The sequence below is a fragment of the Mus musculus genome, chromosome 1 (assembly GCF_000001635.26).
Source record: "Mus musculus strain C57BL/6J chromosome 1, GRCm38.p6 C57BL/6J".
NCBI lineage: Eukaryota > Metazoa > Chordata > Mammalia > Rodentia > Muridae > Mus > Mus musculus.
Genome location: NC_000067.6, coordinates 139,539,815 through 139,560,572, shown reverse-complemented (window position 1 = coordinate 139,560,572; position 20,758 = coordinate 139,539,815). Strand labels below are relative to the sequence as shown.

The following is a 20,758-nucleotide window of genomic DNA, read 5'->3' as shown; positions in this document are numbered from 1 at the left end:
TTCTGAATGTCTCCTAACCGAGGACTAGCAGTTGCCGTATAAGGTTTCAAAGAAGAAAATCAACCAACAGTCCTAACCAACTATCCTGCCTATAAGAAAGGGAAAAGGAAATATAATCTCCTCTTTTTTTAATAGTTCAGTTTGATTGGCTAGGATACTTGCACCAAAAAAAAAAATTAAAAAATAAAAAATAAATAGTATTATATTGCTAAATACATAACAAATGTGAGTGCTGAATGTTAGTGTAAAATGCCTATTGGACATTGTTTATTTGTTTTGCCCCTCCCTTGTGAACTTTGATATTTACCAAACTAGCTTCCAGAAATGCCCTGAAACAGAAAGTCATGCTCAGCAGTTTTAACAACAGGGTTCCCAGAAGCACCACCAGGATTGGAGTGCTCTAGGCTTTAGAAGATGGGGTTCTGTCGCCTGTTGCTCTTAGCTATTGTTCTCCTAACCTCATGGTTCTCTACTGCCAAAGGTGAAGGTAAGCAGAACTAGATGTGACAAAAACACATCCTGTTTTGTATATGAAAATATTTTTGATTTATTTTATTTTTTAGTAAAGCATTAAAATGGAACATAAACTACAGCATGTTTTAAGTAAAAATAATGAAACATTTTGAAGGGTAAAAACCAGTCAACATATGGAAATAGTTTCTGATAGGCAACAAAGAGGAGAAATTAAATAAAAGGGGGTACTTTCATCTGTTTTCTAAACTTCAAAGTGTTGTTAGCCTCAAATGCAATTTAAAAAGAACAAAATATATTATTTTTAAATGCATAAAAAATAAATGTAACATGATGAATTTTCAAAATGAACTGCAATCTAAATAAACAGAGCCACTTACAAGACAAGGCTCCACACAGACACTAAACATTCCTGAATCTGTGTGCGGTTAACTTCCTTTTCACAGATCAGATGCCTTTTAACTTCATAGTCATTAAAATGAGTAACTTTTTTCCATTTCAACCAAATTTATCTTCTTATCAACTGGAAATGTCTTATATAAAATAATGAGGAATACTTTTATTTTTGACATCACATCTATGGAGTCACAAATGATGCTTTAAACAAGGGGTGGGATTCTGAAATTTAGTCACTGCACTTGAATAGTTTCAAAAAGATTTTATTTTGCTATTTTTTGTTTTTGCTAATCTTCACATATAAGTAAGGGTTATTTAGACAGTGATTCAGGTCTCACTTAAGTGAAAAAATAGGAACAAGATCATTACTTTTGTTTTGAGATCCACCCTAAAAAATTTTCAACATTGTTTCAGAGATTTAAATTCATTTTATTGGATTAACACATTTCACTGAGAGGTAATCAGAGGAAAGTAGTCACAGAATGAGACAAAAAAATATCATCCTGCTAAACAACAGGAAATGTTTGTTTGTTTCCTTGTTTTCAACTTAAATTTTTTTCTGAGTTTACCCTTACATTTTGTCCCTACAAACTATCTATACATACCTCCTTGTTCTCTAAATCATGGCCTCTTTAGTAGGTGTTATTGAATGTGTATATATATATATATATATATATATATATATATATATATATATATATATATGTGTGTGTGTGTGTGTGTGTATGTATGTATATATATATATATATATATATATATATATATATATATATTCCAAAATACAGTTAGCTATAGTCACACAATTTTATTTGTAGATACTAAGTGTCTGGTACTTTGTACAGTCTGGAAAATGACCTACAGTAGTCAAACTTACAATTTTAACTCAGTTTACTAAGAATGGAGCAAGTCACAGTTAAAAGAATAAGTAGCAGTTAAGAAGTTCATGAATACATGAGAGATTAGCAAACAGACAGGCAGACAAGCAGACACAGAGACAAACAGACAAAGACACAGAGAGATAGATAGATACAGGGGGCTGGTGAGATGGCTCAGCGGTTAAGAGCGCTGACTGCTCTTCCAAAGGCTCTGAGTTCAAATCCCAGCAACCACATGATGGCTCACAACCATCTATAACAAAATCTGATGCCATCTTCTGGAGTGTCTGAAGACAGCCACAGTGTACTTACATATAATAAATAAATAAATATTTTTAAAAAGAGAGAGATAGATACAGAGAGAGAGAGAGAGAGAGAGAGAGAGAGAGAAAGAGAGAGAGATTATTTCTGGCAATAAGATGACCAGCATCTAGGACCATTAATTTATAGCAACTATCTGGACTTCCCCTCTGAGAGTCCTTTTGGATAACACATTTAAGCAATGGAACAGATAACAACAGATATAGGTCACATGAACAAACTTGTTCTCACAATTTCCAGCAGAAACTGACTGGAAAAGTTGAAACAGTAATCTGAAGTGTCCAGTTGCTTTTCCTTCGAAGATAACGTTGGCACGACTGATCTTTTAGTTTTTTTCTCTACTCTTGCTCAGAATCTGAATGGGGTCCTCAAGCTGGCTGCCTTAGACATGCTTCCTCAATTTCTGTGAGATATCTGACAGGCAATTTGATGATGCAAATTTCTGTTATTTTTACTTTTTACTTGGAAGTCTCATACAATGAGACATGGCTTTGCCTATTGGAACTCCACATGGCTTACATTTTTAAAAAGTTTCACTCTTCTATTTCTTAAGGTTATTCTGGAATCCAATTTGATGTGTGTGTCCTATAGTGAAGATATTTGTAAGCCCACATCAGAATCTGTAGGAAAATAATCATTTTCCATTGTGTAGTGGGTAGTTGAGTAAAGGAAGCCTGACAAGGGAGATAAACATTCATAGCCAGGGACATCACTGATGTGTATACTAAGTGTTAGGGGACTGGTGTAGAAGGGGTTTTGAAAGGGGTTGGGATATACTTGGACAATAGTAGCAATGTTATTCACAAAAGACAAAACATATACAAATAGGTGTATGCTTAATAATTATTAACAATTATTTATCTTTTTTTTTCCAAGTGAGCCTTTGTGATTTTCCAAAAATAAGACATGGAATACTATATGATGAAAAGAAAAATGAGCCCTTTTCCTCTGTTCTTAGTGGGAAGATTTTATACTACTCCTGTGAATATAATTTTGCATCTCCATCAAATTCCTTCTGGACTCGCATCACTTGCACAGAATCAGGATGGTCACCAACTCCGAAGTGTCTCAGTGAGTAAACATCCATCCTTAGATGAACACTAATCCATGAAAGAGAAGAACATGTAGGAAGGGAAACTGGTGTCTGGAAAATCACAGAGTTAGGCTGAAGAAGGGACAGACAGTCTGCCTTTTATGAGCTATATTCTCCTCAGGAAAATCCAATGGAGAACATTGTCAACAGGTAGTCTACAGAAGAAAAGTATGAATTGAAAGCTGGTCATAAATATATTTGACTATGAACAGCTCTTGTCAAGCATGTACTTAGTAGCAGTATGGCCATTCTTTTTTTAGGGGAAAAAATCATTTTGTTATCCACTGCTTTTGAATTATCTTTTCCCTTAAATGTTCCATAGCGAAACATTTTACTATTATTTTTTCCAAAACTTATTTCATCCTTAGACTTGTTATCTATAACATATGAATACTTAAGTGAATTATGCAAACCCCATAACTATGTTTTTAAAAAAAAAAAAAAGACAAAAAAAAAACACCAAGGAAACAAGATAGATCAGTGAAGAAGCAGCTTACAAGAGTCATTATTTGTTGAAGAAAGAATTTTTTAAAGTATATCATAGCTATTTTATACAGAGAAGTTTTTCAGTGAAAAAATATTCTACTCAAAAATTATTTCAAAAGTACCATGAATATAGGCCTTGTTCAGTAGACAAGATCCTTCATCTATAAAGAGGAATACCAGCATTCAGACATACAGAACCCACATAAAATGAACAGTGGCCATTTACAATCCCAGCACTTGGGATGTGGTGACATGGCACTCCTGGGGAAAACTCCCTGTCTAGACCAGCTGGAATTGGCAGGCTTCAGGAACTTCATTTGAATAGTTTATTTAGGTTGTGTCATTCTTTGAAAATATTTTAATATGCAACCTAACTTTCTGTTAACTTTCCTCCTATGGTGAACTGACCTTTTTCTCCTCAGGGCTATGCTTCTTTCCTTTTGTGGAAAATGGTAATTCTACATCTTCAGGTCAAACCCATGTAGAAGGTGACATTGTACAAGTGGTCTGCAATCAAGGCTACAGCCTTCAGAATAATCAGAGCACCATCACCTGTGCTGAAGAGGGCTGGTCCATTACCCCCAAATGCATTTCCACCAGTACGTTCAAAAACATTGTTCTCTCCTATCCTTCAATGATCTGTAATACTTACGATCAAGTTTACTGTTATAGATTAATTAAAGTTTTCTTATGGGTTTACCTTTAGGCATTTGGATTTAGGTTACAGTGTGTCTTAAGTACCAAAATTTTTTGACCTTAAAACCATGATAAGAGGAATACAAGATATGGTCAAAGAGATAAAGTAAAGAAATAAACTGAGTTATAAATATGAATTGCAATTTGGACATTTTTGATCCCAAAAGAAGCTGAAAAGAAGGCCAGTGAAATTATTTATCTTTTAAATTGATCACTATATTGGCAAGGCTTTTCTGGTATTATCATCAGCATTGTAAATCATGTATGTCAGAAGATGAATGCTACTGTTTTATCACTGATGACACATATTTTCTATTAAAGGTTCTATGTGGACCTGGAAAGGTAATGAAAACAATATATAAGATAATCTTATACTTAAGATAGTGTCTTAGTTGTGGCCCCGGCTGAACTAAAACTCCCTATGTAGTCCAGCTTGTGCTTGAACTCAGTGAAGATCACTTTTTTCTTAGCCTTCAGAATGTTGGGACATCAGTGAAGAGTTACTATTTGTAGCAGTGAATAACTTTTAAGTAACTCTTCATAATAATAAACTCTTCAAATAGTGCTGTGAGTTGTGCAAAATAATGCTGTTCCGTAAATTTCATTTACCAAACAAAGGTACTTCCAATACAAATAATTAACAACAAAAATATAGACTATATTCAGAAATAGGCACCAAAATGTAGTTATAAACGGCAGGCTCTGAGTTTCCTCTCCAAAGTTTTTGGAAGACTGAGTAGAAACATTAATCCTGCTTTCCATGTTTAGCAGGAGTCAACCCTGACTCCACTTTACCCCAGTATTCTCCTTGTTAGACTCAATGCTCCCTGACTCCATACATAACTCTTAGCACCTTGTGTTTCAGTGTAGAGGATCATAGGTGTTCAGAATTTGTTTCTCCTGAATTTTCAAATTTATTATCATCAAATGTGTCATAAATGTCTTCCCTGGATCAAAGCTGTTGTGCACAGCTTAGGATTTTATTCCACATGAGCTCTGAGACAGCCTCTCCCATTGCTGGGTTATAAGGATCTGTGGTATAGTAGCTGGCACCCTCATCAATGGAGCCTGTTGAGACCATCTCCTTCATACTTTGCCCTATGGTGAAGATTCTCCTCCTCTAGAAAACCATTCTCACTCTATCCCGTGTAGTACTACATGGTCCCTGGCACTGCTGCACTTATCTTCATCCTACAGTGCTGCCATCTTTTCTTTGATGATTTTTGTGTTTGGAGTGAGACTACTACTACTTAAGGTCTCTAATTAGTCCTTTTGTATTTTTTTGATGCTTGTTTTATTTTTAGTTACAAATATCATGTGTGAAAAGCTTTTCAAATATCATTTCATTTATTACATATAATTAAACATCCCCAAATATTCTGTCAGCTTTAAATCTTTGATTCTCTAGTTATTAAAGACACTTTGATGATAATATCTCATTAAATTCCCATTGAATTAATTCTATTCTATTTTTCTTTTTATGTAGCATAACATATATTCAGAAAAAAGTTTTCAAAAACAGAGCACAATCTAAATTCCCAAATCCTTAGTACTTTCAGTTTTAACCCTACAAATGTTTAAGAAAGAAAATGGTGGGTGGCAATAGAACAGCAGTTAAGGGAACTGACTACTCTTACAGAGGACCATGCTTGAGTACTCTGGTCCCAAATACCAGCTCACAACTCCCTGTATCTCCATTTCTAGATGTTCTAATGCCATCTTCTTACATTTTTGGATATCATGAGTTCAGGCATTCAGGAGCACACGTTTGAGAGAATAATGCTGCACATAACAAAAATTTTTTTTTTAATTTGTTTTGTCATTTATATTTTCTTATTCATTCACTTAACATCTGGTCACAGATCCCCCTTTCCCATTTCAACCTTCAACGCCCCCCCCCCATTGCCCCCTTGTCTTTTCCTCACAGAGAATTTGGCCACCAACCCACCCTTGCACTGGTAATGATTTTCAGCATGGCTGTTATTCTTGTTGAAAATGAAAGCAGTCAAGTTTAATTACATAGAATATGTTTATAAACATAAGTTGATAACATTTATTGGAGAAAAACAAGAAAACTCTTTCTTTGGCATTAGAACTCTTAAAAAGTCATGTATTACTTTCAGTTGAATTTCTTCCTCTGGCTGCCATAACAGATCACTGTAAACTTGGTGTCATAGAAAATTACAAATCTGTTCCCTTATGGTTTAGGAGACCAGAGATACAAAAGTAGTGTCTGTGGGCTGCAGACAAACTGTTGCCCTGAATGGTTTCTTTATTTTTTTCCCAACAAGTATTCTATCCACATGCCTTCTCTAGTCACATAACTACTTGCTTTGTTTGATGAGGGTCATCTTCCTCCAACTTCATATTGAGGAGTTTGCCATAGTTTAACAATTTCTCCTCAATATACATACCTCTGTCATTGTATTATAGTCAAAGTAGAAATCACTAAAGTCTTGTTTAACACTGTACTCTTTTTGGTTCTTCTGGAGTCTGTAATTTGACTTGATTCTCAAACATTTGAATCTTGTCTTCTTAGATCCAACAGGGAAATGTGGGCCCCCTCCACCTATTGACAATGGAGACATCACCTCCTTGTCGTTACCAGTATATGCATCATTATCATCAGTTGAATATCAGTGCCAGAAGTATTATCTACTTAAAGGAAATAAGACAATAACATGTAGAAATGGAAAGTGGTCTGAGCCACCAACCTGTATATGTAAGTACCTTATTCTCATAGATTATAGGAGATTCAGTTTTATAACATGGATATTTTTCTGTTTATAACATTCACAAAATGAAAGTACTCTTTTGCTTAATGCTTCAGTGCCAAACATCAACATGTGAGCAAAACAAGATTAATAGATTCTCTTTATAAAAACCACCTGTCAAATAAAATTGTGCATGTATTCTTTATAATTTTTTACTAACATGTATTAATGTCCACAAAACGTTGGAGCCAGTATGATATCCTATGCCTGTTGTCTCAGTCAGTGTTCTATTAATGTAAAGAGACACTATGAGCATGACAAATCTTTTAAAAGAAATCATTTGTTGTGGATTCCTTACAATTTCAGAGATTTAGTCTACTATCATCATGTTTGGGAGCAAAAGTAGACAAGATGGTGAAGAAGTAGGTGAGCATTCAACATCTGGCTGTGCAGGCAGCAGGAAGAGAAAGGCAAACTTCTAAAAAGGCTACTCCAACTCCAGAAATGCTGTAGCACCTAGTCCTTTTTGAGTACCACCAGTTCCAAATGAGTAATCTATATGTGAGTCTACGGCAGTCATTCTTTTTCAAGTCACCACACCTGTATACATCTTGCATTTATTAAATTCATACAATGTTCTCTTAGATAAGACAACTAACTTCTACTAATTCATTTATTCTAGAGAAATTTTAGTCTTTCTATTCACTCTGTAAGAACCCAAAGTACTTGTCTTCCTTGTTTGGTTGATTTCACTTAATATCTTCCAATGCCCTTTTCTTTTCTTTTCTTTTCTTTTCTTTTCTTTTCTTTTCTTTCTTTTCTTTTCTTTTCTTTTTTTCCAGAGTATTTTTTGTTGCTTTTTTTTTAACTGTTATTTGGTAGCTTATTTTTTTTATTAGGTATTTTCTTTATTTACATTTCAAATGCTATCCTGAAAGTTCCCTATACCCTCCCCCCGTCCTGCTCCCCTACCCACCTACTCCTACTTCTTGGCCCTGGCATTCCCCTGTACTGGCCAATGCCCTTTTCTAACTAAAACAGTAATATGTATCTTTAATGTCTGAACAATATTTCACATTTAAGTATGCCACATTGCCTTTATAAATTCACCAATTGGTATTAGTTGAGACAGCTTTTTCATCTTAGCTACGTTCATGTAGCAGTTTATAGTAAATATATACAAGCAGGTTGAGAAGGTTGATTTTGTTTCCTTTGGGTATATAAAAAAGATGAATATAAGAACAATATATGTAAAATCAGTTTTAAATTTTAAAGAAATCTCAATTATTATCCTTTGTTATTCTCAACATCGTATTTCCATCAACCGCTTATGAGTTTTTCAATATAAACTTGAGCGTATGTAATTTTAAGGGCTCCTTTCTCTAATGCTAGTTTAACTGAGAGACAAGGTAACTTATTATGGCTTGGTAGTGAAACGAAAACTAATAGTATTAATGTGTTTTTTGGTTTTGGTTTTTGTTTCCTACTTAGGGTCGTGTTTATTGTTGTTGTTGCTGTTGTTGTTTGCTGGGGATTTTTGAGAAGTATCTATTCATTGATCCAATTTTGGTTGACATATTGTTTCTCAAAATGCATTTGTACCACAGACTGTCAGTTCACCTAAAAAATATCAACAAACTGAAATCATGATTAATTATTTAAATATAATTTAAGACTGATATGGAGCAAAGCTGTTTCAAACAAAATATAATCAATTTACTAAAAATGGTATTGTAACTTCCATCAGACCAACCAGTCCAAGAGCAATCAAATCAAATCAAATCAAATCAAAACACGACAAAACAACAATTTTAAAAAAAGGAAAACAAAACAAAACAAAACTAAGCCAAATAAAATTTATTTTCAATTCTTTAAGTTATCTTGACATAGGATACCACTGTAAAAGATATGTAAATACCTGGAAACAACTAATAGACAACCATTTACTCTGATTCAACTGGCTGCCAATTTCTGAGTTGTATTGATTATGCTCTGTGCTAAGTACAAGAACCTCATTGTGATAAAATCCATGGGTCAAGGTTTGCTTTTTGCCTTGTGGCTTGGAGTCCTATTGAAACACGTAGTGTCCAAACCAAAGAAATATTTCTGTGTTTGTTTCCTTGATTTCAGACTTTTCCTGTGTCCTCACAAGAGCACTCAGTAGTCTAAAAGAATAACATATAGTACAATATTATAAACTTAGATGAGTTTTGAATTTCTTTGCTAGAATTTTCAATGTCTCATCTCTTCATGTAATGTTTACTAAATATTTATGTCCAAGCATTTCATATATACTTAGCAAAAGTATAACATAGAGATGTCTATGCTTATTTTGACCCTATCAGAAACCCAGAAAGCCTCATAAGCATTCTTTAGCATTATAGGTTTTAAAGTCTTATTTACAAATGTATTTCTACAGAAATAATAAAAAATATATAGGGCCATATACTATCAAGTTTCTTTTTAAAAATGCTATAATTTGACTTGATTATCAAACATTCAAATCTTGCCTTCTTAGATCCAACAGGGAAATGTGGGCCCCCTCCACCTATTGACAATGGAGACATCACCTCCTTGTCATTACTAGAATATGAACCATTATCATCAGTTGAATATCAGTGCCAGAACTATTATGTACTTAAGGGAAAGAAGACAATAACATGTAGAAATGGAAAGTGGTCTGAGCCACCAACCTGTTTATGTAAGTACCTTATTCTCGTAGATTACAGGAGATTCTGGTTTATATTATGGATATTTTTCTGTTAATAATAGAACATTCACAAAATAAATGTATTGTTTGATCAGTGCTTCAGTGCCAAACAATAGCATGTGATAAAAGCAAGATTATTAGATTCTTTTTATAAAAACCCTCTGTCAAATAAAATTGTACATGTTGTTCTTTATAATTAAGCTTTTACTAACATGTATTAATGTCCACAAAACTGGGCACCAGCATGATATTCTATATCTATTGTCTTAGTCAGTGTTCTATTGCTGTGAAGAGACACTATGATCATGGAAACTCTTAGAAAAGAAAGCATTTGTTGGGAATAGCTTATAATTTCAGAGATTTAGACTACTATCATGGCACAAAGGTAATCATGATGGAGGAGAAGTAGCTGAGCATAATACAGCTGACTCTGCAGGCAGCACAAAGAGATAGACATTCTTCTTCTAATAAGGCTACACCAACTCCAACAAGGTCATAGCTCCTAATATTTTTTTGAGTATCAACAGTCCCCAATGAATAAACAATATGTGAGCCTATGGAATCCATTCTTTTTCAAATCAACCTATATACATCTTGTATTTATTAAATCCATACAACATGTGCCACCCTTAGACAAGACTACTAACTTTTATTAATCACTGTCATGCATTTTAGAGATAGTTGAGTCTATCTTTTCATTCTGTGAGAAAGAACACAAAGTAGTTGTCTTCCTGTGTTTGGTTTATTTCACTTAGTGTCCTCCAATGCCTTTTTCTAACTAAAATAATAAAATATATCTTTAATGTCTAACAAAATTTCACATTTAAGTATACCATGTTGTCTTTATAAATTCACGAATTGGTACTAGTTCAGACCATTTTTTTTTCATCTTATCTATAGTCATGATTGCAATAAGCATATACACACAGGTTGAGGAGGTTCATTTTATTTCTTTTCAGTAAATACAAAGAAAATAGCATATAACAAAAACATATGTACAATCTATTTTTAAATTTTTAAGAAATCTCAGTTGTCATCTATAGTAATTTCACTTAGTCACATTCCCATCAACAGCTTATGAGTTTTTCACCACCCATTCATGATCATCTGTAATTATAAGGGCTACTTTCTCTAATGCTGTTCTGAGTGGCAAGGCAACTTACTATAGCTTTGGCACAAAAAAAAAAAAAAAAAAAAAAGACAACTAATGATAGTAAGTTTTTTTTTCCTACTCAGGTTATTGTATATTTTTTTGAGAAATATCTATAAATTTATACAATTTTGGCTGGCTTATTTTTCTTTTAAAATGCATTTTACCATAGGCTAATTACAGTTTATTTAAAAGTTATCAGCAAACTGAAATCCTGATCAATCATTTAAGTATAGTTTAAGACAGATACAGTGCAAAGCCATTTTAAGAAATATATAAGCCAGGCATGGTGGCACATGCCTTTAATCCCAGCACTTGGGAAGCAGAGGCAGGAGGATTTCTGAGTTCGAGGCCAGCCTGGGCTACAGAGTGAGTTTCGGGACATCCAGGGCTATACAGAGAAACCCTGTCTTGAAAAAAAATGAACAAAAAAACAAAAACAAATATATATATATATATATATATATATATATATATATATATATATATTCGACAAGATTATATTCCCTAGTACAGGGTAATGCCAGGGCCAGGAACCAGGAGGAGTGGGTGGGTTAGGGAGCATATAGGGGACTTTCAGAGAGGAAACTAGGAAAGGGGATAGCATTTGAAATGTAAATGAAGAAAATATCTAATAAAAAATTTTTTAAAAAGAAAGATACAGTCAATTTAGGGGAAGTATTGTTATAACTTCTAACAAGGACCAAATCAATCAAATCAAAACAAATAAAACAAATCCAAATCCAACCAAAACCAAAAAAATGAATTTTCAATTTTTTATGTTTCCTTAACGTAAGACACCCCTATAAAAGGTATGTAAATACCTAGAAAAATACAATAGACAATCATTTACTCTGATTCTACTGGCTAATTATTTCTTAGTTGTATTGATTATGCTCTGTGCTATCTACAAGTATGTGATGAAATCCATGGGTCAAGGTTTGCTCTTTGCCTTATGATTTGGAGTTCCTTCCAAACATTCATTGTCCAAAACCAATGAAATATTTCCCTGTTGTGTTTTCCTGTATTTTCAGTGGTTTGTTATTGCATCAGTGTCTTTGACCAACTTTCAGTTGAATTTGCCCAGAAAGACAGAGTATCAAATTTTAATCACATCCATATGGATATTAATTATCGTTATATCATTCATTGAATATGATATCAGTTCTATAACATAAGTTTTTGGAAAGTCTTTTAAGATCAGTTAACTGCAGATACATAGATCAGTATTCAAATCACTCTTCTCATTCGTTGGTGTGATCATAGAGTTCTGGTTACTGTGGGGCTCATGATGTATGTTGAAATCAGGTATTACGATGTCTCCAGATTTTCCTTTCTGCTCTAGTTCCAGTTGTCTACTCATTCTATGGTACCTCCATACAAATTTGAGATTTTTACTCCTATAAGAATGAAAAATGTTATTGGTATTTCAGGGTGGGTTCATAAAGTCTGATAGTTTTCACAGGAGATGTGGACACTTCAATATTTATTCTTACAACCTATTAATATACGAGATTTCTCCATTTTTGTCTTTTCAGATTCTTTTACCAGTTAACTAGTATTATGATTAAAGTTCTCACTACTGTTGTTAAATTCATAGCTGAATTAATTTTTGAAATTACTTATAACAACACTGAACTTATAGTTACATCTCAGAAAAAATGGAATTCATCTATAAATAAGGGGTGATTTCTTTAGGTTTATGTATTACTCAATGAACTCTGGTAATTTTTCTTTCAGCTGCATGTGTAATATCAGAAGCCATTATGGAAAGACATAACATACTTCTCAGATGGAGACAAAGCGAAAAGGTTTATATTCAGTCAGGAGAGGATATTGAGTTTGGATGTAAACCTAGATATAAAAGAGCAAAAGGATCACTGCCATTTCGTACACAGTGCATTAATGGTCACATCAATTATCCCACTTGTATGTTAAATCACAATACGTTTATTCATTGATTTTATTGTTTGTACGTTTGGGTTTTTTATTTGTTTGGTTGTTTGTTTGCTTGTTTTTGTTTTTCAAGACAGGGTTTCTCTGTGTAGCCCTGGAACTCACTCTGTAGATCACGCTGGCCTCAAACTCAGAAATCGGCCTGACTTTTCCTCCCAAGTGCTGGGATTAAAGGCGTGCACCAACACTGCCTGCTGATTTTATTGCTTAGAAATGCACATGAATATTACTGCTACAGTTTCAACTTCCATTTGAAGTATCAACTCATTTCTTCTCATAAATATAAACTTTTTAGTTATATGGTGATCAATTTGTAACTTTAAAGACAATTGCCAAAATGCAAAAGCAGTAATACAAAACTCCTAATCCAAAATATGATATGTCCAAGGACAAACTATGTCAAACAAGAAAATTTGATGTAAGTTTTTCAGCATTGTTTTTCTATTCAGAACTTCCTCAGATTTTCCTGGATACCTTTTGATGTAACGTTTTGATTTATAATGAATGAACGATATATTGACTCATTCTTCAAATTAGTATTATTTCTGAATCATGTAACAACCAAACTATCATATATTATAGTACTAATGCATATAATTAAAAACTATCTAATACTTTCATATCAATAAAAAAATCTAAGGAACGTCTTGCACATGAACTTCTAATATTTGGTACATTGAAATAATTAAATGGTCAAGCAATTATACAAAGGGATTAAAATTTTCACTAGGTGTATCATTCTATTACTGTAATAATATTGACATTAAAACTATAAATATTGAAGTCCCTTCCGCTCGACTCGAGCCCCGGGCTTCCTTGCCAGCAGAGTCTTGCCCAACACCCGCAAGGGCCCACACGGGACTCCCCACGGGACCCTAAGACCTCTGGTGAGGGGACACAGCGCCTGCCCCAATCCAATCGTGCGGAACTTGAGACTGCGGTACATAGGGAAGCAGGCTACCCGGGCCTGATCTGGGGCACAAGTCCCTTCCACTCGACTCGAGACTCGAGCCCCGGGCTTCCTTGCCAGCAGAGTCTTGCCCAACACCCGCAAGGGCCCACACGGGACTCCCCACGGGACCCTAAGACCTCCGGTGAGTGGAACACAGCGCCTGCCCCAATCCAATCGCGCAGAACTTGAGACTGCAGTACATAGGGAAGCAGGCTACCCGGGCCTGATCTGGGGCACAAGTCCCTTCCGCTCGACTCGAGCCCCGGGCTTCCATGCCAGCAGAGTCTTGCCCAACACCCGCAAGGGCCCACACGGGACTCCCCACGGGACCCTGAGACCTCTGGTGAGTGGAACACAGCGCCTGCCCCAATCCAATCGCGCGGAACTTGAGACTGCAGTACATAGGGAAGCAGGCTACCCAGGCTTGATCTGGGGCACAAACCCCTTCCACTCCACTCGAGCCCCGGGCTACCTTGCCAGCTGAGTCGCCTGACACCCACAAGGGCCCACACAGGATTCCACACGTGATCCTAAGACCTCTAGTGGGTGGAACACAACTTCTGCCAGGAGTCTGGTTCGAACACCAGATATCTGGGTACCTGCCTTGCAAGAAGAGAGCTTGCCTGCAGAGAATACTCTGCCCACTGAAACTAAGGAGAGTGCTACCCCCCAGGTCTGCTCATAGAGGCTAACAGAGTCACCTGAAGAACAAGCTCTTAACAGTGACAACTAAAACAGCTAGCTTCAGAGATTACCAGATGGCGAAAGGCAAACGTAAGAATCCTACTAACAGAAATCAAGACCACTCACCATCATCAGAATGCAGCACTCCCACCCCACCTAGTCCTGGGCACCCCAACACAACCGAAAATCTAGACCCAGATTTAAAAACATTTCTCATGATGATGATGGAGGACATCAAGAAGGACTTTCATAAGTCACTTAAAGAATTACAGGAGAGCACTGCTAAAGAGTTACAGGCCCTTAAAGAAAAGCAGGAAAACACAGCCAAACAGGTAGAAATCATTAAAGAAAAACAGGAAAACACATCCAAACAGGTGATGGAAATGAACAAAACCATACTAGAACTAAAAGGGGAAGTAGACACAATAAAGAAAACCCAAAGCGAGGCAACGCTGGAGATAGAAACCCTAGGAAAGAGATCTGGAACCATAGATGCGAGCATCAGCAACAGAATACAAGAAATGGAAGAGAGAATCTCAGGTGCAGAAGATTCCATAGAGAACATCGACACAACAGTCAAAGAAAATACAAAATGCAAAAGGATCCTAACTCAAAACATCCAGGTAATCCAGGACACAATGAGAAGACCAAACCTACGGATAATAGGAATTGATGAGAATGAAGATTTTCAACTTAAAGGGCCAGCTAATATCTTCAACAAAATAATAGAAGAAAACTTCCCAAACATAAAAAAAGAGATGCCCATGATCATACAAGAAGCCTACAGAACTCCAAATAGACTGGACCAGAAAAGAAATTCCTCCCGACACATAATAATCAGAACAACAAATGCACTAAATAAAGATAGAATATTAAAAGCAGTAAGGGAGAAAGGTCAAGTAACATATAAAGGAAGGCCTATCAGAATTACACCAGACTTTTCACCAGAGACTATGAAAGCCAGAAGAGCCTGGACAGATGTTATACAGACACTAAGAGAACACAAATGCCAGCCCAGGCTACTATACCCGGCCAAACTCTCAATTACCATAGATGGAGAAACCAAAGTATTCCACGACAAAACCAAATTCACACAATATCTTTCCACGAATCCAGCCCTTCAAAGGATAATAACAGAAAAGAAGCAATACAAGGACGGAAATCACGCCCTAGAACAACTAAGAAAGTAATCATTCAACAAACCAAAAAGAAGACAGCCACAAGAACAGAATGCCAACTCTAACAACAAAAATAAAAGGAAGCAACAATTACTTTTCCTTAATATCTCTTAATATCAATGGACTCAATTCCCCAATAAAAAGACATAGACTAACAGACTGGCTACACAACAGGAAACCCATCTCAGGGAAAAAGACAGACACTACCTCAGAGTGAAAGGCTGGAAAACAATTTTCCAAGCAAATGGACTGAAGAAACAAGCTGGAGTAGCCATTTTAATATCGGATAAAATCGACTTCCAACCCAAAGTTATCAAAAAAGACAAGGAGGGACACTTCATACTCATCAAAGGTAAAATCCTCCAAGAGGAACTCTCAATTCTGAATATCTACGCACCAAATGCAAGGGCAGCCACATTCATTAGAGACACTTTAGTAAAGCTCAAAGCATACATTGCACCTCACACAATAATAGTGGGAGACTTCAACACACCACTTTCTTCAAAGGACAGATCGTGGAAACAGAAACTAAACAGGGACACAGTGAAACTAACAGAAGTTATGAAACAAATGGACCTGACAGATATCTACAGAACATTTTATCCTAAAACAAAAGGATATACCTTCTTCTCAGCAACTCACGGGACCTTCTCCAAAATTGACCATATAATTGGTCACAAAACAGGCCTCAATAGATACAAAAATATTGAAATTGTCCCATGTATCCTATTAGACCACCATGGCCTAAGACTGATCTTCAATAACAACATAAATAATGGAAAGCCAACATTCACGTGGAAACTGAATAACACTCTTCTCAATGATACCTTGGTCAAGGAAGGAATAAAGAAAGAAATTAAAGACTTTTTAGAGTTTAATGAAAAAGAAGCCACAACGTACCCAAACCTATGGGACACAATGAAAGCATTTCTAAGAGGGAAACTCATAGCTCTGAGTGCCTCCAAGAAGAAACGGGAGACAGCACATACTAGCAGCTTGACAACACATCTAAAAGCCCTAGAAAAAAAGGAAGCAAATTCACCCAAGATGAGTAGACGGCAGGAAATAATCAAACTCAGGGGTGAAATCAACCAAGTGGAAACAAGAAGAACTATTCAAAGAATTAACCAAACGAGGAGTTGGTTCTTTGAGAAAATCAACAAGATAGATAAACCCTTAGCTAGACTCACTAAAGGGCACAGGGACAAAATCCTAATTAACAAAATCAGAAATGAAAAGGGAGACATAACAACAGATCCTGAAGAAATCCAAAACACCATCAGATCCTTCTACAAAAGGCTATACTCAACAAAACTGGAAAACCTGGATGAAATGGACAAATTTCTGGACAGATACCAGGTACCAAAGTTGAATCAGGATCAAGTTGACCATCTAAACAGTCCCATATCACCTAAAGAAATAGAAGCAGTTATTAATAGTCTCCCAACCAAAAAAAGCCCAGGACCAGATGGGTTTAGTGCAGAGTTCTATCAGACCTTCAAAGAAGATCTAATTCCAATTCTGCACAAACTATTTCACAAAATAGAAGTAGAAGGTACTCTACCCAACTCATTTTATGAAGCCACTATTACTCTGATACCTAAACCACAGAAAGATCCAACAAAGATAGAGAACTTCAGACCAATTTCTCTTATGAATAATGATGCAAAAATCCTCAATAAAATTCTCGCTAACCGAATCCAAGAACACATTAAAGCAATCATCCATCCTGACCAAGTAGGTTTTATTCCAGGGATGCAGGGATGGTTTAATATACGAAAATCCATCAATGTAATCCATTATATAAACAAACTCAAAGACAAAAACCACATGATCATCTCGTTAGATGCAGAAAAAGCATTTGACAAGATCCAACACCCATTCATGATAAAAGTTTTGGAAAGATCAGGAATTCAAGGCCCATACCTAAACATGATAAAAGCAATCTACAGCAAACCAGTAGCCAACATCAAAGTAAATGGAGAGAAGCTGGAAGCAATCCCACTAAAATCAGGGACTAGACAAGGCTGCCCACTTTCTCCCTACCTTTTCAACATAGTACTTGAAGTATTAGCCAGAGCAATTCGACAACAAAAGGAGATCAAGGGGATACAAATTGGAAAAGAGGAAGTCAAAATATCACTTTTTGCAGATGATATGATAGTATATATAAGTGACCCTAAAAATTCTACCAGAGAACTCCTAAACCTGATAAACAGCTTCGGTGAAGTAGCTGGATATAAAATTAACTCAAACAAGTCAATGGCCTTTCTCTATACAAAGAATAAACAGGCTGAGAAAGAAATTAGGGAAACAACACCCTTCTCAATAGTCACAAATAATATAAAATATCTTGGCGTGACTCTAACTAAGGAAGTGAAAGATCTGTATGATAAAAACTTCAAATCTCTGAAGAAAGAAATTAAGGAAGATCTCAGAAGATGGAAAGATCTCCCATGCTCATGGATTGGCAGGATCAACATTGTAAAAATGGCTATCTTGCCAAAAGCAATCTACAGATTCAATGCAATCCCCATCAAAATTCCAACTCAATTCTTCACCGAATTGGAAGGAGCAATTTGCAAATTTGTCTGGAATAACAAAAAACCTAGGATAGCAAAAATTCTTCTCAAGGATAAAAGAACTTCTGGCGGAATCACCATGCCAGACCTAAAGCTTTACTACAGAGCAATTGTGATAAAAACTGCATGGTACTGGTATAGAGACAGACAAGTAGACCAATGGAATAGAATTGAAGACCCAGAAATGAACCCACACACCTATGGTTACTTGATCTTCGACAAGGGAGCTAAAACCATCCAGTGGAAGAAAGACAGCATTTTCAACAATTGGTGCTGGCACAACTGGTTGTTATCGTGTAGAAGAATGCGAATCAATCCATTCTTATCTCCTTGTACTAAGGTCAAATCTAAGTGGATCAAGGAACTTCACATAAAACCAGAGACACTGAAACTTATAGAGGAGAAAGTGGGGAAAAGCCTTGAAGATATGGGCACAGGGGAAAAATTCCTGAACAGAACAGCAATGGCTTGTGCTGTAAGATCGAGAATTGACAAATGGGACCTAATGAAACTCCAAAGTTTCTGCAAGGCAAAAGACACCGTCAATAAGACAAAAAGACCACCAACAGATTGGGAAAGGATATTTACCTATCCTAAATCAGATAGGGGACTAATATCCAACATATATAAAGAACTCAAGAAGGTGGACTTCAGAAAATCAAATAACCCCATTAAAAAATGGGGCTCAGAACTGAACAAAGAATTCTCACCTGAGGAATACCGAATGGCAGAGAAGCACTTGAAAAAATGTTCAACATCCTTAATCATCAGGGAAATGCAAATCAAAACAACCCTGAGATTCCACCTCACACCAGTCAGAATGGCTAAGATCAAAAATTCAGGAGACAGCAAATGCTGGCGTGGATGTGGAGAAAGAGGAACACTCCTCCATTGTTGGTGGGAGTGCAGGCTTGTACAACCACTCTGGAAATCAGTCTGGCGGTTCCTCAGAAAACTGGACATAGTACTACCGGAGGATCCAGCAATACCTCTCCTGGGCATATATCCAGAAGATGCCCCAACAGGTAAGAAGGACACATGCTCCACTATGTTCATAGCAGCCTTATTTATAATAGCCAGAAGCTGGAAAGAACCTAGATGCCCCTCAACAGAGGAATGGATACAGAAAATGTGGTACATCTACACAATGGAGTACTACTCAGCTATTAAAAAGAATGAATTTATGAAGTTCCTAGCCAAATGGATGGACCTGGAGGGCATCATCCTGAGTGAGGTAACACATTCACAAAGAAACTCACACAATATGTATTCACTGATAAGTGGATATTAGCCCCAAACCTAGGATACCCAAGATATAAGATATAATTTGTTAAACACATGAAACTCAAGAAGAATGAAGACTGAAGTGTGGACACTATGCCCCTCCTTAGATTTGGGAACAAAACACCCATGGAAGGAGTTGCAGAGCCAAAGTTTGGAGCTGAGATGAAAGGATGGACCATGTAGAGACTGCCATATCCAGGGATCCACCCCATAATCAGCATCCAAACACTGACACCATTGCATACACTAGCAAGATTTTATTGAAAGGACCCAGATGTAGCTGTCTCTTGTGAGACTATGCCGGGGCCTAGCAAACACAGAAGTGGATGCTCACAGTCAGCTAATGGATGGATCATAGGGCTCCCAATGGAGGAGCTAGAGAAAGTAGCCAAGGAGCTAAAGGGATCTGCAACCCTATAGGTGGAACAACATTATGAACTAACCAGTACCCCGGAGCTCTTGACTCTAGCTGCATATATATCAAAAGATGGCCTAGTCGGCCATCACTGGAAAGAGAGGCCCATTGGACTTGCAAACTTTATATGCCCCAGTACAGGGGAACACCAGGGCCAAAAAGGGGGAGTGGGTGGGCAGGGGAGTGGGGGTGGGTGGATATGGGGGACTTTTGGTATAGCATTGGAAATGTAATTGAGTTAAATACCAAATAAAAAATGGAAAAAAAAAACTATAAATATTTGGTATCACTTATAAACAGGCAATGAGTATTGCATTAGGCAGGATTTTATTGCTGTAAAGAGACATATTAGCCAACTCTTATGATGAATAATATTTAATTGGGGTTGGCTTATAAGTTAACATATTTAGTCCATTATCATCATGGTAGAAAGCTTGGCAATGTCCAGGTAGATATGATGTTGAAAAAGAAGCTGAGAGTTTTACATCTTAATCCACAATCAGAAGACAATGTGTCACAATGAGCATAGTATGCGCATGGGAAAGCTCAAAACCTTAACTTCTCAACTGCTCTGAGTGCAGAGGGTCCTCTAGGATGTATTGTGATATGGAGTCCTCAAAGAAAGAGACCATCTAGGAGTCTTCCCAAACAGCAAAGACCAGGTAGAAGGAACAGAAGTGACTGAAGGAAGGGGAATGGCATTCGGGAGGGCAGGTGATTTGGTGGGTTGATGGGTCCCCAGTCTACCAGGCTCCCAGCAGCAGCTCTGGGACTGGAGGAGGGGGTTTGAGGGAA

The 20,758-nt window shown here is 36.4% G+C and overlaps 1 protein-coding gene across 1 annotated transcript; it reads left to right on the top strand.

Moving 5' to 3' along the window:
- Positions 1–350: 350 nt before the first annotated feature.
- Cfhr1 (complement factor H-related 1) lies at positions 351–13,509 on the top strand. The gene is made up of 6 exons (NM_015780.2): positions 351–487; positions 2,940–3,134; positions 4,065–4,241; positions 6,878–7,060; positions 9,571–9,753; positions 12,653–13,509. The coding sequence occupies exons 1-6, from the start codon at positions 415–417 to the stop codon at positions 12,871–12,873; spliced, it is 1,032 nt and encodes a 343-aa protein (NP_056595.1). The 5' UTR covers positions 351–414; the 3' UTR covers positions 12,874–13,509.
- Positions 13,510–20,758: the final 7,249 nt, after the last annotated feature.

Coding starts and splice junctions, on each gene's coding strand:
- Cfhr1 (NM_015780.2), top strand. CDS start 415: ATGGGGTTCTGTCGCCTGTTGCTCTTAGCTATTGTTCTCCTAACCTCA. Junction 488..2,939: donor CTCTACTGCCAAAGGTGAAG/GTAAGCAGAACT, acceptor TTTTTTTCCAAG/TGAGCCTTTGTGATTTTCCA. Junction 7,061..9,570: donor TGAGCCACCAACCTGTATAT/GTAAGTACCTTA, acceptor TTGCCTTCTTAG/ATCCAACAGGGAAATGTGGG.